This window comes from Colobus angolensis, unplaced genomic scaffold (assembly GCF_000951035.1).
Source record: "Colobus angolensis palliatus isolate OR3802 unplaced genomic scaffold, Cang.pa_1.0 Scaffold258, whole genome shotgun sequence".
NCBI classification, from domain to species: Eukaryota; Metazoa; Chordata; class Mammalia; order Primates; family Cercopithecidae; genus Colobus; species Colobus angolensis.
Window position 1 is genome coordinate 4507677 of NW_012115799.1, and position 22033 is coordinate 4529709.

Below are 22033 nucleotides of genomic sequence, written 5' to 3' on the forward strand. Positions count from 1 at the left end.
AAATAAATAAATAAATAAATAAATAAACAAACAAGCAAGCTTTGTTTATAAAGTTGTTTATAAAACAAACTTTTTCCACATACCTTTTTCTGTAAGTTTCTAACAGAGTCCTTAATATATGGCAAATCTTTAGACGGAACATACTTTTCAAGCATTTTTTCAAAGTTAGGATGACACATCATGAAGAACAGCATCTTTCGACCATAGTACCTATGAGTATTTGAAAAATAGGCATACTACTTTTTAGACATTAACAAGCTCAGTTTCTGACCTTAGATGCATTGTTTTCAATAGGAAAAAAAAAAAAAACTATCAAACATCAAGATTACCATCCCTATTTTAAGTAACCACCAAAATATAGATATCCTAACTGTATAGGATGTCCTAGAGGGTACAGATGGTCCCCAACTTACAATGGTTTGACTTATAATTTTTCAACTTTTAATAGTGTGAAAGAGATATGATTCTGTGGAAACCATACTTCAAATTTTGATTTTTTCCATGGCTAGTCATATGCAGTATGACACTCTCTTGACATGCTGGGCAGCAGCAGCGAGCCACAGCTCCCAGTCAGCCATGTGATCACCATACTCTACAATGTACTGTATTGCCAGATGATTCTGTCCAAGCGTAGACTATGTAAATGTTCTCAGCATGTTTAAGGTAAGGCTTGGCTATGTTATGATGCTTGGTAGGTTAGATGTATTAAATATACTTTTGGCTTATGATAATTCCTATTCATGATGGGTTGTGGGGATATGACCTCATTGTTAGTTAAGAAGCATCTGTGACCAGGCGCAGTGGCTCACGCCTGTAATCCCAGCACTTTGGGAGGCTGAGGTGGGTGGATCACAAGGTCAGGAGTCCGAGATCAGCCTGGCTAACATGGTGAAACTCCATCTCTACTAAAAAAATACAAAAATTAGCCGGACCTGGTGGCGCGCTCAGGTAATCCCAGCTGAGGATTTAGGAGGCTATTTAGGAGGCTGAGGCAGGAGAATCATTTGAATCCAGGAGGTGGAGGTTACAGTGAGCCGAGATCACGCCACTGCACTCCAGCCTGGGCAATAGAGAGAGACTCCTTCTCAAAAAAAAAAAAAAAAAAAAAAAAAAAAAGAGGCATCTGTTGGGATGCTCCCATAATCCCCTTTTAAAGTCACTGTCTTCAAATCTTCTGCCACGTGCCAGATGGAGAAACGAAAACTCTGATTCTATTTTTCAGGCACCCCAAGGTCCATATCAATGCTGCTGTTTGGAAGAACTGTGAAGTTTGTCTCTGTCCTGGGCTCCTTGCCCACTGACCATTTGCTGTCCACCTACTGGCCAGATGTTCTGGCCTGAGTCAACCCTCCCTAGGTCCTGTATTTCTCACTCTCTGTTTTTCCCTAGCCAAAACTTGCCAGGGTTCCGATTCTTCAAAATCCTATTCTTTACTACCGAAAATACACCCAAGGTTCGTTGATAAATTGTGGCTGATTTGTTAATAAAAGTAATAATCTCAAAAACTAGGTGTTTATATTTATATGAATTTTAAAATAATCATCTTAGCATAATACTTTAAGCCCAATGATTCTAATGGTGGAAATTCAGATATCATGGAAGTGCATACTGGAGATATTTTAGCACACAGATATCTTATACTACTTCAAAATAGTACCAGACTATTCATCTTCAAGGAGGCCGGGCCCTAAAATAAATTAGTTACACTTTTACTCACAACTTGGAATACATGGCACAAAAAGAACCAGAGAAGAGGCTGGGTGTGATGGCTCATGCCTGTAATCCCAGCACTTTGGGAGGCCAAGGTAGGCAGATCACTTGAGGCCAGGAGTTAGAGACCAGCCTGGCCAACATGGCGAAACCCCGTCTCTACTAAAAATAGAAACATTAGCCAGGCGTGGTGGCACATGCCTGTAATCCCAGCTACTCAGGAGGCTGAGGCATGAGAATCGCTTGAACCTGGGAGCTGGAGGCTGCAGTGAACCGAGATCGCACCACTGCACTCCAGCCTGGGTAACAGAGTCTTGGAAAAAAAAATAATAATAATAAAGGAACAAGAAAAAGGCAGGCTGTTGTGGGGTTTTGTGGATGGGGGGGGATACAGGATGATCTTAAGACCACCTGTCTTGACCAGGTGCAGTGGCTTACACCTATAATCCCAGCACTTTGAGAGGACAAGGTGGGTGGACTGCTTGAGCCCAAGAGTTCAAGACCAGCTTCAGCAATACAGCAAAACCCCATCTCTACAAAAAATACAAAACTTAGCCAGGCATGGTGGCACGCGCCTGTAGTCCCAGCTACTTGGGAGGCTGAGGTGGGAGGATCACTTGAGCTCAAGAGGCTGAGGTAGCAGTGAGCCGAGATTATACCACTGTACTCCATCCTGGGCTACAGAGCAAGACCCTGTCTCCAAAAAGAAAAAAATCACATATCTCAACCTGACCCCTTCAAATGTAATGAAATTGCAGAAAGAGAAGTGATGTCAGAGAATCAATATTACCTTTCTCCACAACCAGAATAAGGTCTATATCCAAATAAGTAGCTCCTAATCAGTTACATTTTCAAGGGCAATTCTAATGTTTAGCCTGGAATGTTAAGCACTCTATTATACGGGTCCAGTGGTCTATTACACGGTCTATTATACGGGCCCAAGGTCTATTATACGGACCCAATGACATAAGAAATGCTAAAACACACAAGTAAGCGGAGACCAGGGACACAAAATGTGAGAAATACAAAACTCGGAAATTAATTGTAACCATTTTGTAATTTTAAATAAGAATCTAAGAAATGACAAAATGGGCTAGAAAGAATTACTATGCCATTAAGGAAACGTTAAGTAAAGAAGCACACAAGATGGACATTAAGAAATCTTTTTTTTTTTTTTTAACAAGGTGATAGAGAGGGAGAAAAGAACATCTTTTGTTCCTGACTAGCCTATCATGATCTAACCCTCTTGAATTTTTTTGAATATTAATGTGATATGCAGAACTTTAAAATGGTTCCCCAAAGAGGTCCTGCTTCAATCCCTAAAATTTGTGAATATAAGAAGATATCACTCCCAAGATTATGTTATATCACATAACACAGTTAACCTTAAAGTAATGACATGATCTGGTGGAATTAATCTAATAAAATCAGCCCTTAAAAGCAGAGAGCTTTCTGGCCGTGTGCAGTGGCTCACACCTATAATCCCAGCACTCTGGGAGGCCAAGGCAGGCGGATCATGAGGTCAGGAGATCGAGACCGTCCTGGCTAACACGGTGAAACCCCATGTCTACCAAAAATACAAAAAATTAACCAGGTGTGGTGGCAGGTACCTGTAGTCCCAGCTACACGGGAGGTTGAGGCAGGAGAATCGCTTGAACCTGGAAGGCGGAGCTTGCAGTGAGGCAAGATCATGCCACTGCACTCCAACTTGGGCAACAGAGCAAGACTCTGTCTCAAAAAAAAAAAAAAAGCAGATAGCTTTCTTTCTGTGAGTGGTAGAAAAAGAGGAAGTCTAAAAGATCCTATGAAGGGGAGCTCAACTTGTTATTGCTGGCTTAAAAACAGAGGAGGGCTGCATGCAAAGAAATGTGAGTAGTGTTAAGAAGCTGAGCAAGGATCCTCGCTGACAGCCAGCAAGGAAATGCAGACCTCAGTCTTTTTTTTTTTTTTTTTGAGAAGTTTGTCTCTGTCCTGGGCTCCTTGCCCATTGACCATTTGCTGTCCACCTACTGGCCAGATGTTCTGGCCTGAGTCAACCCTCTGTCTCACTCTGTCACCCAAGATGGAGTAAAATAGTGTGATCTCAACTCACTGCAACCTCCACTTCCAGAGTTCAAGCAATTCTCCTGCTTCAGCCTCCTGAATAGCTAGGATTATAGGCACACACCACCACGCCCAGCTAATTTTTGTATTTTTAACAGAGATGGGGTTTCATCATGTTGTTCAGGCTGGTCTCGAACTCCTGACCTCAGCTCCTCCACCCGACTCCACCTCCCAAAGTGCTGGGATTATAGGTGTGAGCCACCATGCCCAGCTGACCTCAGTCTTATAACCACAAGGAATTGAATTTGGCAAAGCCCAGCACTGCTATCACCTTGATTTTGACCTTCTGAAACCATAGGCAGTGAAGTGAGGAGAGCCATGCCAGACTTCTAACCTAAAGAACTGTAAGCCAAAAAATGTGGGTTATCTTAAGCTCCCACATTTGTGTTAAACTTTACACAGCAATGGAAAACTAGTATATTTACTTTCTGTATTATCTTTAGGTATAATGAGTTCCATAATATTAACTCCAGATACCTAAAGTAACGAACATCTTTGTCTTAAAATGTTAAACATTTTATATACTTCTTCACTTTAATCTTTATGACTCAAATTCTTTCAAAAAATTACTATTATTAATAAATTCTTTTGGGGGGGGATGTAGTCTCACTCTGTCTCTAGGCTGGAGTGCAGTGGCTGAAGAGATTCTCCTGCCTCAGCCTCCTGAGTAGCTGGGACTATAGGCAAGTGCCGCCACGCCCAGCTAATTTTTGTATTTTTAGTAGAGATGGGGTTTCACCATGTTGGCCAGAATGGTCTCAATCACTTGACCTTGTGAGTCACCCGCCTTGGCCTCCCAAAAGTACTGGGATTACAGGTGTGAGCCACCACAACTGGCCTTTTTTTTTGAGATGGAGTCTGGCTCTGTTTCTCAGCCTGGAGTGCAGTGGCACGATCTCAGCTCACTGCAACCTCCGCCTCCCAGGTTCATGTGATTCTCCTGCCTCAGCCTCCTGGGTAGCTGGGATTACAGGCATGTGCCACCACGCCTGGCTAATTTTTATATTTTCAGTAGAGGCGGCATTTTGCCATGTTCATGGGCTGGTCTCAAACTCCTGACCTCAGGTGATCTAGCCACCTCTGCCTCCCAAAGTGCTGGGATTACAGGTGTGAGCCACCACACCCGGCCATATATCATTACTATAAAAAGTTCAGATTTTATATGGAACAGTACTGGTCACCTAGTCCACCCTTCCTAATTTTATAGACATGGAAACAGAGACTAACAGAAATTAAGTAACTTGCTTAAGGACAATGATGGGGACTAGAAATTTAACATAAGCATCTGACTGCATCCAAAATTTTTGTCACCATCATAGCCATTATACCATCCACATCTTAATTATTGTGCTGTCTTTCTCTGACTGTTATTAAACTTCATAAAATTGTTTTTCCAGTACAACCATCAGAAATTCGTGTAGTTTCCAGACTGCAGATATCTCACGTTTCGTGGAATAATACATTGTTACGCATAATCCTGTATTTTTCTTTTTTCTTTTTTTTTTTTTTTTTGAGACAGAGTCTCGCTCTGTCGCCCAGGCTGGAGTGCAATGGCACAATCTCAGCTCACTACAACATTCGCCTCCTGGGTTCAAGCAATTCTCCTGCCTCAGCCTCCCAAGTAGCTGAGATTACAGGTGCCTGCCACCACGCCCGGCTAATTTTATTGTATTTTCAGCAGAGACGGGGTTTCACCATGTTGGCCAGGCTGGTTCTTGAACTGCTGACCTCGTGATCCGCCCACCTCGGCCTTCCAAAGTGCTGGGATTACAGGCGTGAGTCACCACGCCCAGCCCTATTCCTGCATTTTTCATGTGTACCTATTTCCTTGATTTTACCTGATTGCTTGGAAAATATATCATTTTCCCCTAAATGCATTACCTTACATTTGCCCATAATGAAGTTCTTCTGCCACTTTTCTGCCCACTCATACAGTCTTGTGCCGTTTTCATGAAGTTCATCCCTGTGACTTGGCATCTCACTACCCAGAAGTATGTAGTGTCATCTGTAAATTTGGAGAATTCACTGTGCACTCCCTCAAGAATATTTACAATCCAGTTAAATAAGACCATCCCCCAGCACCAATCCCTGGGGACCCCACTTCTCCATTTAGAAAATGTTCATTCTTTTTTAAACTTTCTTTCCTTTCCTACTTTTAAGCCCTTATTAATAATAGATTTAGCCAACATTAGCAGATATTCACCTGGTTTCTTGTGAACTGTCTTGAGCAAACTTAGCAGCAGCTGGTAATATACGTTCAGCCATATCCTTTGTTGCAGATAAAATACGTTCTGGTTCCATAAATTCCAATACATCTGATAAATGCTGGGCTGTACACCTTCTTACAGCAATGTGTAAATGGCTACAAGGAGACATGATCAATTAATACAGAGCTGTTATATAAACTATTCTCCAAAGATCTATGGATCTATGTTTTTGTTTGTTTGTTTGTTTTGTTTTGTTTTTGTTTTTTGGGACAGGGTCGTGCTCTGTCACTTAGGCTGGAATGCAGTGATGCAATCATGGCTTACTGCAGCTTCGACCTCCTGGGTTCAAGTGATCCTCCTGCCTCAGCCTCCCAAGTAGCTGAGGCCACAGGCATGTGCCACCATACCCAGTTAATCTGATTTTATTTTTAGTACAGACGAGGTCTCACTATGTTGCCCAGGCTGGTCTCGAACTTCTGGGCTCAAGGGATCTTCTCACCTTGGCCTCCCAAAGTGCTGGGATTATAGGTGTGAGCCACCACATGAGGCCAAAGATCAATCCTAAAGTTAAATGATTTAACAGCTCCTCAACAATCATCCTGTGAGTCTGAAATGTCAAATTATTTGCATTACTTATCCCTTCCTCAAAAGTTAAAAGCAAAACAAAACAGACATTTAGTTATAGCTCTATGAATGTAAATAACATTATTGGAATAACAATAGGGTAACATTATTACAATAACTTTTATTGAGCTAAAAGTAGATCTACCATTTGATCTAGCAATCCCACTACTCGGTATCTACCCAAACGAAAAGAAGTCATTATGTGAAAAAGATACTTGCACATATATGTTTATAGCAACAAAATTCAAAATTACAAAGATGTAGAACCAACATAAGTGCCCACGGACTAATCAGTGGATAAAGAAAATGGTATATATATATAGAAATACTACCCAGCCATTAAAATGAATTAAATAGTGTCTTTTGCAGAAACTTGTAAGGAGCTGGAGGCCATTATTCTAAGTGAAATAACACAAGGCGTAAAACACCAAAAACGGTATGTTCTCACCTATAAGTGGCAGCTAAGTTATGAGTATGCAAAGGCATACAGGGTGATATATATAATGAACTATATATAACGAACTTTAGAGAAAGAAGGAGAGCAGGAGGGGGTGAGGCATAAAAACTACACATTAGGTACAATGTACACTACTCAAGTGATGGGTGCACAAAAATCTCAGAATTCACTGTTATACAATTCACCCATGTAACAAAAAAACCACTTGTACCCCAAAAGCTACTGAAACAAAAATTAATAAAAAAATAATAATAACTGTAAGGCTCCTAAAGCCAAATTGCCTAGATGATTTTGTGTGGCAGACATTTTGCTAGGTCCCAGACACAAGAAGTATACATATTCTATGAGAAAAATAATAACATTATTCTTTTCATATTCAGCATGTAGTATAATGCTTATCTCATAGGAACTTTTTAATAAATGTTTTTTGATCAATATAATACTAAGATTTGCTTGTTTCTTTTCTACACTCCTGATTGCAACATTTCATTTTTAGTTTAAAGACATTTCAAGGTCATTTTGAACATTACCTTTGTCCACCATTGATAAGAGAAACAACTGCACGTGCAGGAGTTACATTATTAACCATAGCTCTCAATGCTTTGTCAACATCTTCTCTTATAAATGTATTTGATTCACCAGCCTTCTGCAACAAAACTTTTACTGTGGTATCTAGCTCTTGATCCATGTTCTTTTTCAAATAAGTGAAAAGATCACTTAAACAGACTACAGCAGCACGAGAAACTCCAGAACGTAAATTTTTCACCTAAAAAAAATTTCAAAATGTACATTTTGCTGATATTCTGCAAGAAAATCACTAATAATAACTTGGAAAGAAATTTTACAATTTTTTTTTTTGAGTTAGAGTCTCGCTCTGTCGACTAGGCTGGAGTGCAGTAGCTTGATTTCAGCTCACTGCAACTTCTGCCTCTCAGGTCCAAGCAATTTTCATGCCTCAGCCACCTGAGTAGCTGGGATTACAGGTGCACACCACCATGCCCAGCTAATTTTTGTATTTTTAGTCCAAATGGGGTTTTGCCATGTTGAGCAAGCTGGTCTTGAACTCCTGGCTTCAAGTAACATATCTTAAGCCAGGCATGGTGGCTTACACCTGTAATCCCAGCACTTTGGGAGGCCAAGGTGGGTGGATCACCAGGTCAGGAGATCAAGACCAGCCTGGCTAACATGGTCAAACCACATCTCTATGCAAAATACAAAATTTATCCAGGCGTGGTGGCATGTGCCTGTAATCCCAGCTACTTGGGAGACTGAGGCAGGAGAATCTCTTGAACCTAGGAGGAGAAGGTTACAGTGACCTAAGATCGCACCACTGCACTCCAGCCTGGGTGACAGAACAAGACTCCATTTCAAAAACAAACAAAACCCCACATGTTAATATATATTATCTTTAGTCCTAAGAATCAACATCTATTAAGTTTCTCTTAATGTTGCAAATTAAGACACGGACTAGTTTAATTAAATACAAGCCTTTTATATCATATGGTACAGAGTTGTTTAAACATTTTAAAGGTCAAATAAACAGCATATTTATCCTTTGTTATTCTAATAATCCTTAACTCATCTGAAAAATAAGTTTACCTCTTGAACAACTGAAAAATTTGTTTCATGCAACTTTGTGTTCAGTATCTCAGAATGAAAAGCAGCTAAGCATCTAATAAAATTCAGTCCCTCAATTTTCTTCTCCCTATGGGAAAAAGAAATGACAAGATCATTCGTTAGATAGGACTCAACTGGAACAGGATCACAAATGTCTTCTTTTCTGTGTATGGAATATTGCCAATGAAGAGGTTCAGAAAGGTGAGAAAGGCTCAGATGAAAAGTTTGAGTTTAGCAGAGGTTGGTTCATGAGTTTGAGGGAAAGAAGCCATCTCCATAATACAAAAGTGTAATGTGGGCTGGGCGCGGTGGCTCACACCTGTAATACCAGCACTTTGGGAGGCCAAGGTGGGTGGATCTAGAGGTCAGGAGTCCGAGACCAGCCTGGCCAACATGGTGAAACCCCATCTCTGCTAAAAATACAAAAATTAGCTGGGCGTGGTGGTGGACACCTGTAATTCCAGCTACTCAGGAGGCTGAGGCAGGAGAATCACTTGAACCTGGGAGGTGGAGGTTGCAGTGAGCCAAGATCACACCACTGCACTCCAGCCTGGGTGACAGGGCAAGACTCCGTCTCAAAGAGAAAAAAATAAAATAAAAGTGCAATGTGAAGCAGTAGGTGCTAATGTAGAAGCTGCAGCAAGTTATCCAGAAGATCTAGGTAAGGTAATAGATACAAGTAGCTACACAAAACAACAGATATTCAATGTAAATGAAACAGCCTCCTATTAGAAGATGCCATCTAGGACTTTCAAAATCAGTATGATTCTTAGGTGCTAAATTTTCAGAATTGAAGTTTTGTTAGCATGCATGAAAACAACATTAATATCCTTGTACATCTCTAGCAGAGCTCATGAGTGACCAAGTACATTGTCAACGAGCAGTAATATTTGCTGTGATTGCTAAAATTACCACAGCCAGCCACTACCACCCTGATCAGTCAGCAGCCATCAACATCAAGGTAAGATCCTCCACTAGCAAAAAGATTACAACTCACTTAGGGTTCAGGTGATCAGTAGTAGCAATTAAGTGTTTTTTAATTAAGGCATATATTTTTAAGGCATAATACTACTGTGCACTTATTAGACTACATTATAGTGTAAACATAACATATCTTTTAGATTTAAAAGATTATAATTATATTAACTTATACAATCTATAACTGTGTACCTTATATAATTATAATATAGATATAATTGTAGATTTGTGTATTTCTCCTTAAATTTCTATTAGTTTTTTCCTTCACGTATTCTGAAGCATTCATATGTGCTCTCTCTCTCTCTATATATATATATATATGTATGTGTATGTGTGTGTGTTAGGACTGATATGTCTTCTTGATGAACAGACCCTTTTATGATTTAACAATAGGCCTGGTTAGCTGGTCCTTCATTATCTGTCCCTTGGTAATAAAGAGTTACAATTTTTGGTAAGGATTTAAATTTTTTTCTCTAGTGTTCTAGAGAGCTACCAAACTGCTCTCTGTGAGGAAGTCCCATGGTCTGGTTTATATCTTAACAGTATCAACAGCTATTATATGAGATGGAGTAATAATACAAGCATGGAAGCCAGTGATGAAACTATGATAGCCATGTGGGAGACAACTACGGCATGAACTAGAGGGATGGCAGCAGAGATTGAAGTAGGTAATTGGTTTCAGGATATGTTCTGAAAATATAAGAATTGATGGAATGTAAAGAAATGAAAGGCCAGGTGCAGTGGCTCACGCCTATAATCCTAACACTTTGGGAGGCTGAGGCAGGCAGATTGCTTGTGCCCAGTATTTCGAGACCAGCTTGGGTGAAACTCCGTCTCTACAAGGAATACAAAAATTAGCCAGGCATGATGGTGTGCACCTGTATTCCCAGCTACTTGCGTGGCTGACGTGGGAGGATCACCTGAGCCCGCAGATCAATGTTGCAGTAAGTTGTGATCATGCCACCGCACTTCAGCCTGGGTGACACAGTGAGACTCTGTCTCAAACAAACAGACAAAAAAAGAAGTCAATCCTGACTTGGAATGAACAACCAAATGTGTATGGCAGGGCTGTTAACTAAGACAGTGAACACTGAGGGAGAAGTATATTTCAGATTAGGAAGAGGACAAATGAGTTCTGTGTTAAGAATTTTATCTCTATGTTCTTATGCTATATTAGGAATCAGTCTGTAGTTTTCCTGTCTTTGGTTTTGGTATCAGAGTAATGGTGGCCTCAATCAATGAGATGAGAATTTCATCTTATTCAATGTTCTAGAAGTATATGTAGAATTAGTATCTTTGTAAAAAGTTTGGGATAAACTATCAGAAACTGAAGGTTTCTTTGTGGAAACTTTTTTTTTTCAGAGGGAATCTTGCTATGTCACCCAGGCTGGGGTGCAGTGGCACAATCTTGGCTCACTGCAACCACCGCCTCCTGGGTTCAAGCGATTCTCCTGCCTCAGCCTCCAGAGTACCTGGGATTACAGGCGTGCACCACCATGGCCGGCCAATTTTTGTATTTTTAGTAGAGACTAGGTTTCACATGTTGCCCAGGTTTGAACTCCTGACCTCAAGTGATCTGCCTGCCTCAGCCTCCCAAAGTGCTAGGATTACAGGCATGAGCCACCACTCCTGGCCTCTTTGCAGGAAAATTTAAACATAAATTCAGTTTCATTAATAGATACTGGGTTATACAAGTTATTATTATATATTTTTTTGAGACAGAGTCTCGCTCTGTTGCCCAGGCTGGAGTGCAGTGGCACAATCTCAGCTCACTGCAACCTTCTCCTCCTAGGTCCAAGCGATTCTTATGCCTCAGCCTCCTGAATAGCTGGGATTACAGGCATGCACCGCCATACGTGGCTAATTTTTGTATTTTTAGTAGAGATGAGGTTTCACCATGTTAGCCGGGCTGGTGTTGAACTCCTGGCCTCAAGTGATCCACCTGCCTTGGCCTCCCAAAGTGCTGGAATTACAGGCGTGAGCCACCGTGCCCGGTCACAAGTTATCTAACTCTTTATGAATGAGTTTTGGTAATTTGTGTCTTTCAAATAATTTGTCCATTTCGCCTAAGTTGTTGAATTTTGGGGCATCATGCTGTTTATCATATTTCTATATTATCTGTTTAACAGCTGTATGATCAGTAGTGATGTTTCTTCTTTCATTCTTGATGTTAGCAATTTTTCTCTTCTTTTTCTTGGTCAATCTGACAAGAGGCTTATCCATTTTATTGATCTTCTCCAAGAACCTGCTTTTGCTTTCACTGATTTTCTCTATTGTTTTCCATTGCAATGATTTCCACACAGATCTTTATTATTTCCTTTCTTTGCTTACTTTGGGCTTCATGTGCTCTTCTGTTTCTAGTTTCTTAAGTGAAAGCTGATTTCCTTTATATAGAACTTTTCTTCTTTTCTAATATAGGTGTTATGGTGTGACATATTCCTCTTTAATTTGGCTACATCCCACAAATTTTGATGTTTCATTCTTTATTTCATCAAATTCAAAATAATTTGTAATTTTCCTTTTGATTTCTTCTTAGATCCACAGGTTACACATGTAAGTGTGTTACTTAGTTTCTAAATATTTGCGCACTTTCCAAATTGCCTTACCAACAAAACTTCTGTGTTATTTTACTGGTTACTTATTGGTCTACCTTGAAGTGATATATATCATTTCATATGTAAGAATGGTAAAGCAATACTCCCAGGTCTTCCCTTTGGGCCTTTGTATCAAAATGTCAGACATTTTGCTTCTTTTAAAACTTTTTTTTTTTTAAGAGACAAGGTCTCGCTCTGTTGCCCAGGCTGGCCTGTAGTGGCACAATCACAGCTCACTGCAGTCTCGAACCCCTGGATTCACGTGATCCTTCTGCCTCAGCCTCCTGAGTAGCCAGGACTACAGAAACACATCACTGCATCCAGATTTTTAATTTTTTTTTTTTTTCTAGAGATGAGGTCTTGCTATACTGCAAAGGCTGGTCTTGAACTTTTGGGCTCAAGTAATCCTCCTGGCTCAGCCTCATAAAGTGCAGGGATTACAAGTGTGAGACACCATGCCCGGTCCACTACTTTTATTTTTGAAAGATATTTTCATTGGATATAGAATTCTAGATTGACAGTTTGTTTTTCCTTTCAGTACTCTAAATATCTCACTGAACTGTTTTTTGGTTTGCAGTGTATTTGATGAGTAGTCTGATCTTTGTTCTATATGTAATGTCTTGCCCCTAGCTATTTTTAAGATTTTCTCCATCCCTAATTTTAGGCCTTTTGATTATATCTCCTTTGAAATATTTCTTTTCATGTTTCTTGTGTTTGGTGTTCATTGAACTTCTTAGATCTCTGAGTTTACAGTTTTCATCAAATTTGAACAAATTGTGTCCATTTTTTTTCTGCAAATATTCTTTTCTTTTCTGTCTCCTTCTCTGTCTGGTAGCTCCAATTACACATAACTTGAAGTTGTCCCACAGCTGACAGATTTTCTGGACTTTTTTTTCAGTCTTGTTTCTCTCACTTTCATTTTGAATTTTTTTTTTTTTTTCCCTTGAGACAGACTCTCACCCTGTTGCCCAGGTTGGGGTGCAGTGGTACAATCTCAGTTCACTGCAACCTCCGCCTCCCAGGTTTAAGCGATTCTCCTGCCCCAGTCACCCCAGTAGCTGGGACTACAGGTGTGCATCACCACAACTGGCTAATTTCTATATTTTTGGTAGAGACAGGATTTTGCCATATTGGCCAGCCTACATTGTTTCATTTTGAATAGTTTCAATGGTTACGTCTTCAACTTCACTAATCTTTTCTTCTGGAATATCTAACCTATTAATCTCATCCAGTGTATTTCTCATCTCAGACATTATAGCTTTCATCTGTAGACATGAGTTTTGGTTTTCTTATATATATTATATCTCTTTACTTGCTCAACCTTTCCTCTAACCTCGCTAACGCATGCAATTGTTACAGTTACAATGTCTTTGTCTACTAATTCTATCATCTGTGTCATTTTTGCATTGGTTGCACTTGTTGGCTTTTTTTCTTCTCACTATTGGTTATATTTTCCTGCTTCTCTGCATGCCTGGTAATTTCTTATTGGATGCCAAACATTATAAATTTTACTTTAGCTATTTTTGTATTCCTATAATTATTCTTCAGCTTTGTTCTGGGATATAGTTATTTGAAAACGTATTCCAAATAAGGATCAAATGTTTGATACTCTTAGGCCTTGCTTTTAAACTTCATTAGGTGGGAACCAAACATTCAGTCTATGGTTTATTTTACTATACTATGGAGCAAAACTCTCTGAGTATTCTACCCAATGCCCTGTGAATTATGAACTTTTCCTCTCTGCTGGTGGGAACAGGAAGTATTATTAATATTGTATATGCTCCTGACATTGTTCCTTGTAACTTTTTTGAGTGGTTCTTGTTCTGGCCTCAGAAAATATATTTACATGCAGGCACCGACCCATTGTCTGCTAACATTTGAATAAAATCCTCTTACGATCTCTGGAGCTCTCTGTGGAGCTCTATCTGGCACTCTGTCCTGCAAAGTCTAGTCACCATGGCCTCCTCAAACTCTCAGCACCATGTCCATCTCTGCTGCTATCTGCCTGTTTTTCCCTCCTTTAGCTGCAATCTGGAAACTCTTTCCAGAAAGCAAGCTGGGTAATTGTAGGGCTCACTTGGTTTGTTTCCTGTCTCTCAAAGATCTTTCCATAGCCTGGTGAAGAGTATCTTGAAAACTATTGTTTTTTGTTGTTGCTGTTTCTTTGCTTTTGAGATGGAGTCTCACTCTGTCATCCGGACTGGAGTGCAGTGACACGATCTCGGCTCACTGCAACCTCTGCCTCCCAGCTTCAAGCGATTCTTGTGTCTCAGCCTCCCAAGTGGCTGGTACTACAGACGTGCGCCACCATATCCCAGCTGATTTTTTTCGTTTTTCAGTAGAGACAGGGTTGGCCAGGCTGTGCTTGAACTCCTGACCTCAAGTGATTTGGCCTCCCAAAGTGCTGAGATTACAGGCATGAGCCACTGTGCCCAGCCCTTAAAAACTATTGTTTCATGTATTTTGTATAATTGTATTAGATCTTTCATGTATGAGGGCAAATACAGTCCTGTTAATCCATGTTGGCAGGAAGAGGTTCAGGATTTCTTTTCTGGATATGTTAAATTTAAGATGTCTACTGGTATCTAAGTGAAAGGGCCAAGTTGGCTGTTGGATTACTTCTTTTTGAGTCTAGAGCTCAAAATGATACCAGGGATACAGATACACATTTATGAAATATGAAATATCAGAGTTTAGATGGAATTTAAAGCTGTGAGACTGAATGAAATAATTTAAGAAGGGACTGGCAAACTATGGCTCATGGGCCAAATCTGGCTCCATCAGATTTTTTTAATGAGTAAAGTTTTCATATGTTTTATAAGCAAAGTTTTATAGAAACACAGCTATGCCCATTTGTTTAGATACTATCGGCAACAAAGGCATCTGCCCTACAAAGTCTAAAATACCTATTACCTGGATCTTTACAGAAAAAGATCGCCAGAAAAAGACTGCCCTTGAGCTACAAAATTAATAACAAAGAGAATGCCAGTGGATTAAATTCTGCAGAACTTCTATTTTTTTTTTTTTTTTTTTGAGACAGAGTTTCACTGTGTTGCCCAGGCCGGAGTGCAGCTGCCCACTTTCGGCTCACTGCAACCTCCACCTCCCGGGTTCAAGCAATTCTCCTGCCTCAGCCTCCCAAGTAGGTGGGACTATAGGCACCGCCACCATGCCTGGCTAATTTTTTTGTATTTTTAGTAGAGATGGGGTTTCACTATGTTGGCCAGGCTGGTCTTGAACTCTTGACCTCATGATCCGCCTACCTCGGCCTCCCAAAGTGCTGGGATTACAGGCATAAGCCACTGTGCCCAGCCTGGAGGTTTTTAAAAAATAGGAGATATTATGGCACATTTGAAAGTTGATGAATATGCTCTAGAACAGAGGCAAAACTGATGAAGAGGTATAAGATGGGGACAATGAGAGATACTGAAGGAACAAGGGAGGAAATGAGACAAAGGCAGTAAGTGGACGTTCCTGCTGAAACACGTGGGATGCATATTGCCACTGTCTTTTGTCTCCCTTGAGTTATTGGCTGGGCTGGTTGGGTGGCTGCTATCACTGCAATAAGAGCAGGTAAGTATTTCCAGGACAATTAAAAATTATATTTCACAGAGAAATACTTTGAGAAACGGTGAAATTTGTATCCCGTTACCAAAGGGTTTACATAATCCATAATAAAGCTAAATTATATTCTTATGGCATGTAAGTTATAACACAACTGGTAATAAAGTACTATCAGGACCAGAGTTCAGCTACATTAATAAGCTGAAAAGACTCTGATGCCTAAGAACTAAATAATCGTTTCTAAGGTTATTTTAATAGAAAATGTGTTTCAAGATTTTTAATTAAATATTTACAGAAAGCTTTAGAACGCTGCTTAGTTTTAAGTTAAGGATGGTGAACTTACCAATCCTCATCAGCCAAAAGCCTCAGGGCTTCTGTCAGTGCTATTTCTGGTTTAGAGAATGGTCGTAGTTCTGATAGATCCATTATTTCTGGACTATGAGTGACAGAAGGCATCCTTTCTTTATACTGTGAAATGACTCCAGTAGATGTTTCACCTAAAACAAAATATATTAAACTATGAGAGAAACTTTTTTTTACAAATGTTTATCTTTTTGAGAAGGAGTATCGCTCTGCTGCCCAGGCTAGGGTGCAGTAGTGCAATCTCAGCTCACTGCAACCTCTGCCACCTGGTTCAAGCAATTCTCCTGCCTCAGCCTCCCAAGTAGCTGGGACTACAGGCACACACCACCATGCCCGGCTAATTTTTGTATTTTTAGTAGAGACAGGGTTTCACCATGTTGGTCAAGCTGATCTTGAACTCCTGATCTCAAGCAATCCATCCGCCTCAGCCTCCCAAAGTGCTGGGATTACAGGCGTGAGCCACCATGCCCGGCCAAGAAGACCTTCACACAAAGTATACAAACATTATTCTGACTACAGTTGTGATGGACATTTATTATGAAAACTTAGTACTATTAGTTAGTCTTGAGGAAAATTACAGTACCCAGAAACCAAAACTATTGAAAACTTTACTTTTTATATGCAAAATTATTAACAAATATAAAATATAAGTAGTTTTTCAGTCATGAGTCATAACAAAGCCTGGCTTTAACAGCTAAACGTCAAAGAAGCAGTATGATCCCATTTTGTAAAAATGTGGATATATACCTGTTTCATAACTGAGAAGTGAAGATGAAGGTTCATGGCATCTGTATGTAGAATTCTAGTTGATTTTCTCTATTGATATAGAATTAGTGGCCTATTACAAATTCTAAGACCATGTGTAGTAATAAGAATGATGTTTCTTCTATAATAAGACACTGACCAAGCATTTTGCAGATGTAAGGCACTGTACTGTAAGTTGAGAAAATAAATCATCCTCTTTGAGTGCTCAGGATAATATCCTTAGAGCACTGTATAATGCGAGACACATGCAGTGGAGATATTAAAAAGAAAAGGGTCAAATAGAATGGGCTTTTATAAGTAGGTAAAGATTTACTGGCTCTTTTTCCATATTAAGAGATACTTTTAGAAAGGAAATATTAGTCACTAGAAAATAACTATCATCAAAAATTATTTATTGACCATGCTATCTGTGACAAAACGTTACTTGAAATCACAAATATAAGAAATTTCACTTGATGTTGCATACTAATTACATATTCAGAGTTGGTCATTCAAAATCCAAAGGCAACAAGGTGTTAATGATATTAGCTGACATTTATTAAATACTATGCACCAGACCTTGGGATAAATGCTTTGCAAACTTTACTGCATTTAATTATCTCAACAAAGTTGAGGCAGGCATTCTAACTATCTTTATTTGCAGCTGAGAAAATAACTGCGTTTTACAGAGACTAAGAAATTTACTTAAGGTTCCATTGCTAATGAGTGGGAGAGGCAGGACTTAGATCTACGGCCACCATTACCTGTGATCTTCTATAAAGAGGTATAAGACAGAATCTCTGCTTTCAAAAAATTTATCACCTATCTAACAAAGAAAAGTAAAAAGGTAAAATATGATGCCTTAAATTACTATAGCGATGAGTCAGTACCAGTTTTTGTTATGTGAGGAAGATGATATCCCAATTATATATAATAGACCCCTTTCACTTTTTTTTTGATGGTTCAGATGGACCCTCTTTAGGTTTCATATCTAAGACTAACATGTATAAATAAAATCCTCCAGTTTTGGAATATCCCAATCCTGAAAGAACAGCAAACAAAAAAAAGCACTATTATCATTTATTATCTTCCCTGGTATTGTGCTATGTCCTTCATTTATACTATCTAATTTGATTCACTCAACAACCCTATGTAATAATTATTATTCAGACATTACAGATGAAGAAACCAACGTGGAAGTTTTAAGAATTCCCTTAATATATCTAATCCATTCCCACTCTCATGAAACAATAACTCATTAGAAAGAGATGCAGATAAACACCAAATTTTCAACCTTAAGATTATAACAATATGAAGTACTATCACCTATCTTTATTTTGTTTTCACCTGAAGAATGTTATCTTGAAAAAGGAGGTGTATAGAATATCAATTGAAAGTAGTGACGCTCAAATGAAGTTTTTTTTTAAAAAAAACTTCCATTGTTAGCAGGGTGCAGTGGCTCACACATGTAATCCCAGCACTTTGGGAGGCTGAGGCGAGCGGATAACGAGGTCAGGAGTTCGAGACTAGCCTGTCCAACATAGTGAAACCCCGTTTCTACTAAAAATACAAAAATTAGCCTGGCATGGTGGTGCACACCTGTAGTCCCAGCTACTCGGGAGGCTGAGGCAGAAGAATCGCTTGAACCCAAGAGGTAGAGGTTGCAGTGAGCCAAAACTGCACTGCTGCACTCCAGCCTGGGCGACAGAAAAGACTCCATCTCAAAAAAAGCAAAACAAAACAAAACAAAAACTTTCACTGTGTTGTAGATTGATTCTTTTATAAAGTACAATAAAAGTGTTGTGGCACTGTCAAATTGTTAAAATAGTTTCTAGAAGCTAAATATTGTCTGTATGTATGTTATCATAGATGAGTAACAAATAGTTCACACAGTCTGTGAAACACACTTTGAGAAGCAGTGAACTGATAGAAAGTTTCTTAACTGGAGACACATCCAATTAGAATTTAGCTATTAAAAATTATTTCTGCTAATATGTTCATAACCATAAATAGAGCTAAACAGCTATACTTTGAGCTGATCAACATAATAATTATGTAAGCATATTCTTATTTTCAAATATAAGGGTGACTTCAAAGTGGTACTCTCCTTATACTTCTCAGAAACCCAATCTTCAAAGCCTACATTATAGGCAAAAATCACAAAATTAGTTGATCCATCAAGAATGAATACCCCCAAATTTATGATTTATTACTATTTGTAATATTTGTACTTCTATTTCTACTCTTCACAGTGGCTAAGTTAGGTAGGAAGTTTCATGGGTTTTTCTCTCCCTGAATTTTATGACAATAACAAATAGTGAATTATGTGAGAATGCTAAGAGGCTTAAGTTTCACAAACACCTACATTTAATGGGTTTTAGGGACATCTTTAGCCACAATGTTACAGGCTAACACCTCTCATCAGGCATACTCTCAACAATTAATAGCTTTGAAAATACAGTTTTCTCCACTTGTTATATTATAATGGAAATAAAAGCTAGGAAAATCCTCAGATATTAATTTAGGTTAAATCTTTTTTTTATTTTTACCTTCAAGAGAAGTATACTGTCTATTAAATTTAGAGTATTTTTGGTAACCTTCTTGAGCATTTTGTTGCTATCTAGACTTCAGATGCAACATAAATTTAAGAGTGTTTATTACATTTCACAGTTTATTTCTTAATAATATTAAACAAAACAGTAATTAAACAATGATAGTTAATGTGTATTATAGTTCACATGATTTTTTATTTCGACGTCTGATTTTTCCTCGTTGCTACTATACCTAACATGTATTCAGTATTTTAAAAAACAACACCAGGAAACATAGAGCATACTCCTGACCGAACACAAAACATTGTAGGTACTCAAGGACAGACTGAATAAATGACAAATGCAATGACCTTTTTGGATCATGATGTAGTATAAACCAGTTTCACCATCTCAGTTATCTGCTATAAAATGGGATACCACTCCTCAGCAAAACAGGAATATTTCCAGGGAGTATAGAAGAGATCCTTGAGATAATCTGGACCTTTGAGATAATTAAGATATTCACAGGGGCAGAAAACTGAGGCCAGCTTCCAGGTCACAAAGTTAATTAAAGGCACAACTGAAACTGAAGAAGCCAGGTCTGTCTATTGGCTCCTAGTTCAGTACTCTTTCTGGCACAAATGCACTGGACCACATGTGGTCTCTTCAGCTTAACAAGCATTTGTGACTTTATTCTTTATATCTAAATAAGTGACCTATCTGAATCTGAAAACGCTAAAGATGGTGATCATTTTAAACAGGACCCTTTCAATGGAGGGCTGAAGGCAATGTTTTCTTAAAGAGAACTCTTATTTTTTGATAGCCCCATCTCATCTCCAAAAATATCTAAATCTAGAAGGGAGAAACACAATCATTTTTCTGTTGATGAGAAAGCATATTATTTTAATAGTTATATATAATTAAAACAGAAACTGTGGGTCTTGCAAATTTCAGTGTTACATAAGATATTTCATTCTTAGACATATATTACCCCCAGTGAAACCTCATTTCATCAGCTTTAGACTATTACTAGAAAAAAAAAAAATACCAAAACTTAAATTCCACTTACCTTCAGATGCCATTTTCTCAGTTCCTGTATGTTTCATTCGTTCCCAGGAATTTTTTTCCTTCTTTTCACAATCTTTATTGTGAAACAGTTCTTTCTCTTCTTTTCTCTTTTGTCTCATCTTGTTATAAGTAGATTTTGAAATAGAAACTTTAGCCTGCATGAAAAAGTTGAAAATCTGAAAATATTCAGGGAGTTTGATATTTAAAATATCTTTGTCTCAGATAACTAATTTGTCTCTGAGGATACTAGTCTGTCACTACTTAAGTGTATCCTAGAAAATGGAATATATACATACATATATATACATATATAGTACACGTAAAATATAAAGTACACAGAGAATAAAAAGTATATTACATACTTTATCCCCAGAATGAGAATGCCTTTATTAAGTGGGAAGGGTGAATAATCTATTATTTAAATGATTAAAGATCAAAATTTCTTTTTTTTTTTCCTTGAGACAGTTTCACTGTGTTGCCCAGGCTGGAGTACAGTGGCGCAATCATGACTCACTGCAACCTTGACCGTCTGAGCTCCAGTGATCCTCCTACCTTAGCCTCCCAAGTAGCTGGGCCCACAGGCACGCATGGCTGTGGCTACATTTTTGTATTTTTTCTAGAGAAAATAGGCTCTCTACTTTGACTAATTTTTGTATTTTTTCTGGCTAATTTTTGTATTTTTCCTAGAGACAGTGTTTTGCCACATTGCCAAGGCTCAAAATTTCAACTGTACTAAGGTTTTTTAAATTTTAATCGAAATACTTTCACCACCCCACATCTGATATACACAAAACAATGACATACTGTAAGCTTAAATTTATTCTAATAATTAGCAAATAACCTTACATCTTTTTCATTCTCAACATCAAGATATGATGAAATATTTTGCTGGACTGATCTTCCATAAATCCCTGATGGTGGTTCAATACTTTGTTTAATTGAAAATGTATCCTCATTTTCCACAGAAGATATCACTGATTGGCTGCAGGTTGCTGGTGCAGAACTTAAACTTCCAAATACACCTGAAATCAACCAACCACCAAATAGTCATTAACTAATTATGTGATGGTACTCTAGATAACACAGTTTAAGGTAAGGTTCTTGCCTTCAAGAATCAAACAACACAATTAATAAGAAAAACATGCTAAATAATTATAAAATACAAAAACAAATAGCCTAACAGGGCAATATAAGAGGTGCCAGAAGGCAGTTCATGATAATAAGTGAGAGCTGCATATTACAAGTGGTAAGCACACAGAAAGAAAAGGTTGCTGTGCGCTGTTTTTGTTTTTTGTTTGTTTGTTTGTTTGTTTGTTTCGAGATAGTCTCTCTCTGTCACCCAGGCTGGAATGCAATAGCACAATCTCAGCTCACTGCAACCTCCACCTCCCAAGCTGAAGCAATTCTCCCACCTCAGCCTCCCGAGTAGCTAGGACTACAGACGCACAGTACCAGGCCTGCCTAATTTTTTTT

At 38.6% G+C, this 22033-nt stretch overlaps 1 protein-coding gene across 1 annotated transcript in view; it reads right to left on the reverse strand.

Moving 5' to 3' along the window:
- FAM179B (family with sequence similarity 179, member B) overlaps positions 1–22033 on the reverse strand; it is a 116177-nt gene that overhangs the window by 25651 nt on the left and 68493 nt on the right. The window contains exons 10-15 of the mRNA XM_011947077.1: positions 21407–21582; positions 20562–20715; positions 16198–16351; positions 8701–8806; positions 7632–7867; positions 84–210 (exon numbers count right to left, since the gene is read on the reverse strand). Of these exons, the coding sequence (XP_011802467.1) occupies positions 84–210; positions 7632–7867; positions 8701–8806; positions 16198–16351; positions 20562–20715; positions 21407–21582 (953 nt within the window). The remainder of the gene's footprint in view (positions 1–83; positions 211–7631; positions 7868–8700; positions 8807–16197; positions 16352–20561; positions 20716–21406; positions 21583–22033) is intronic.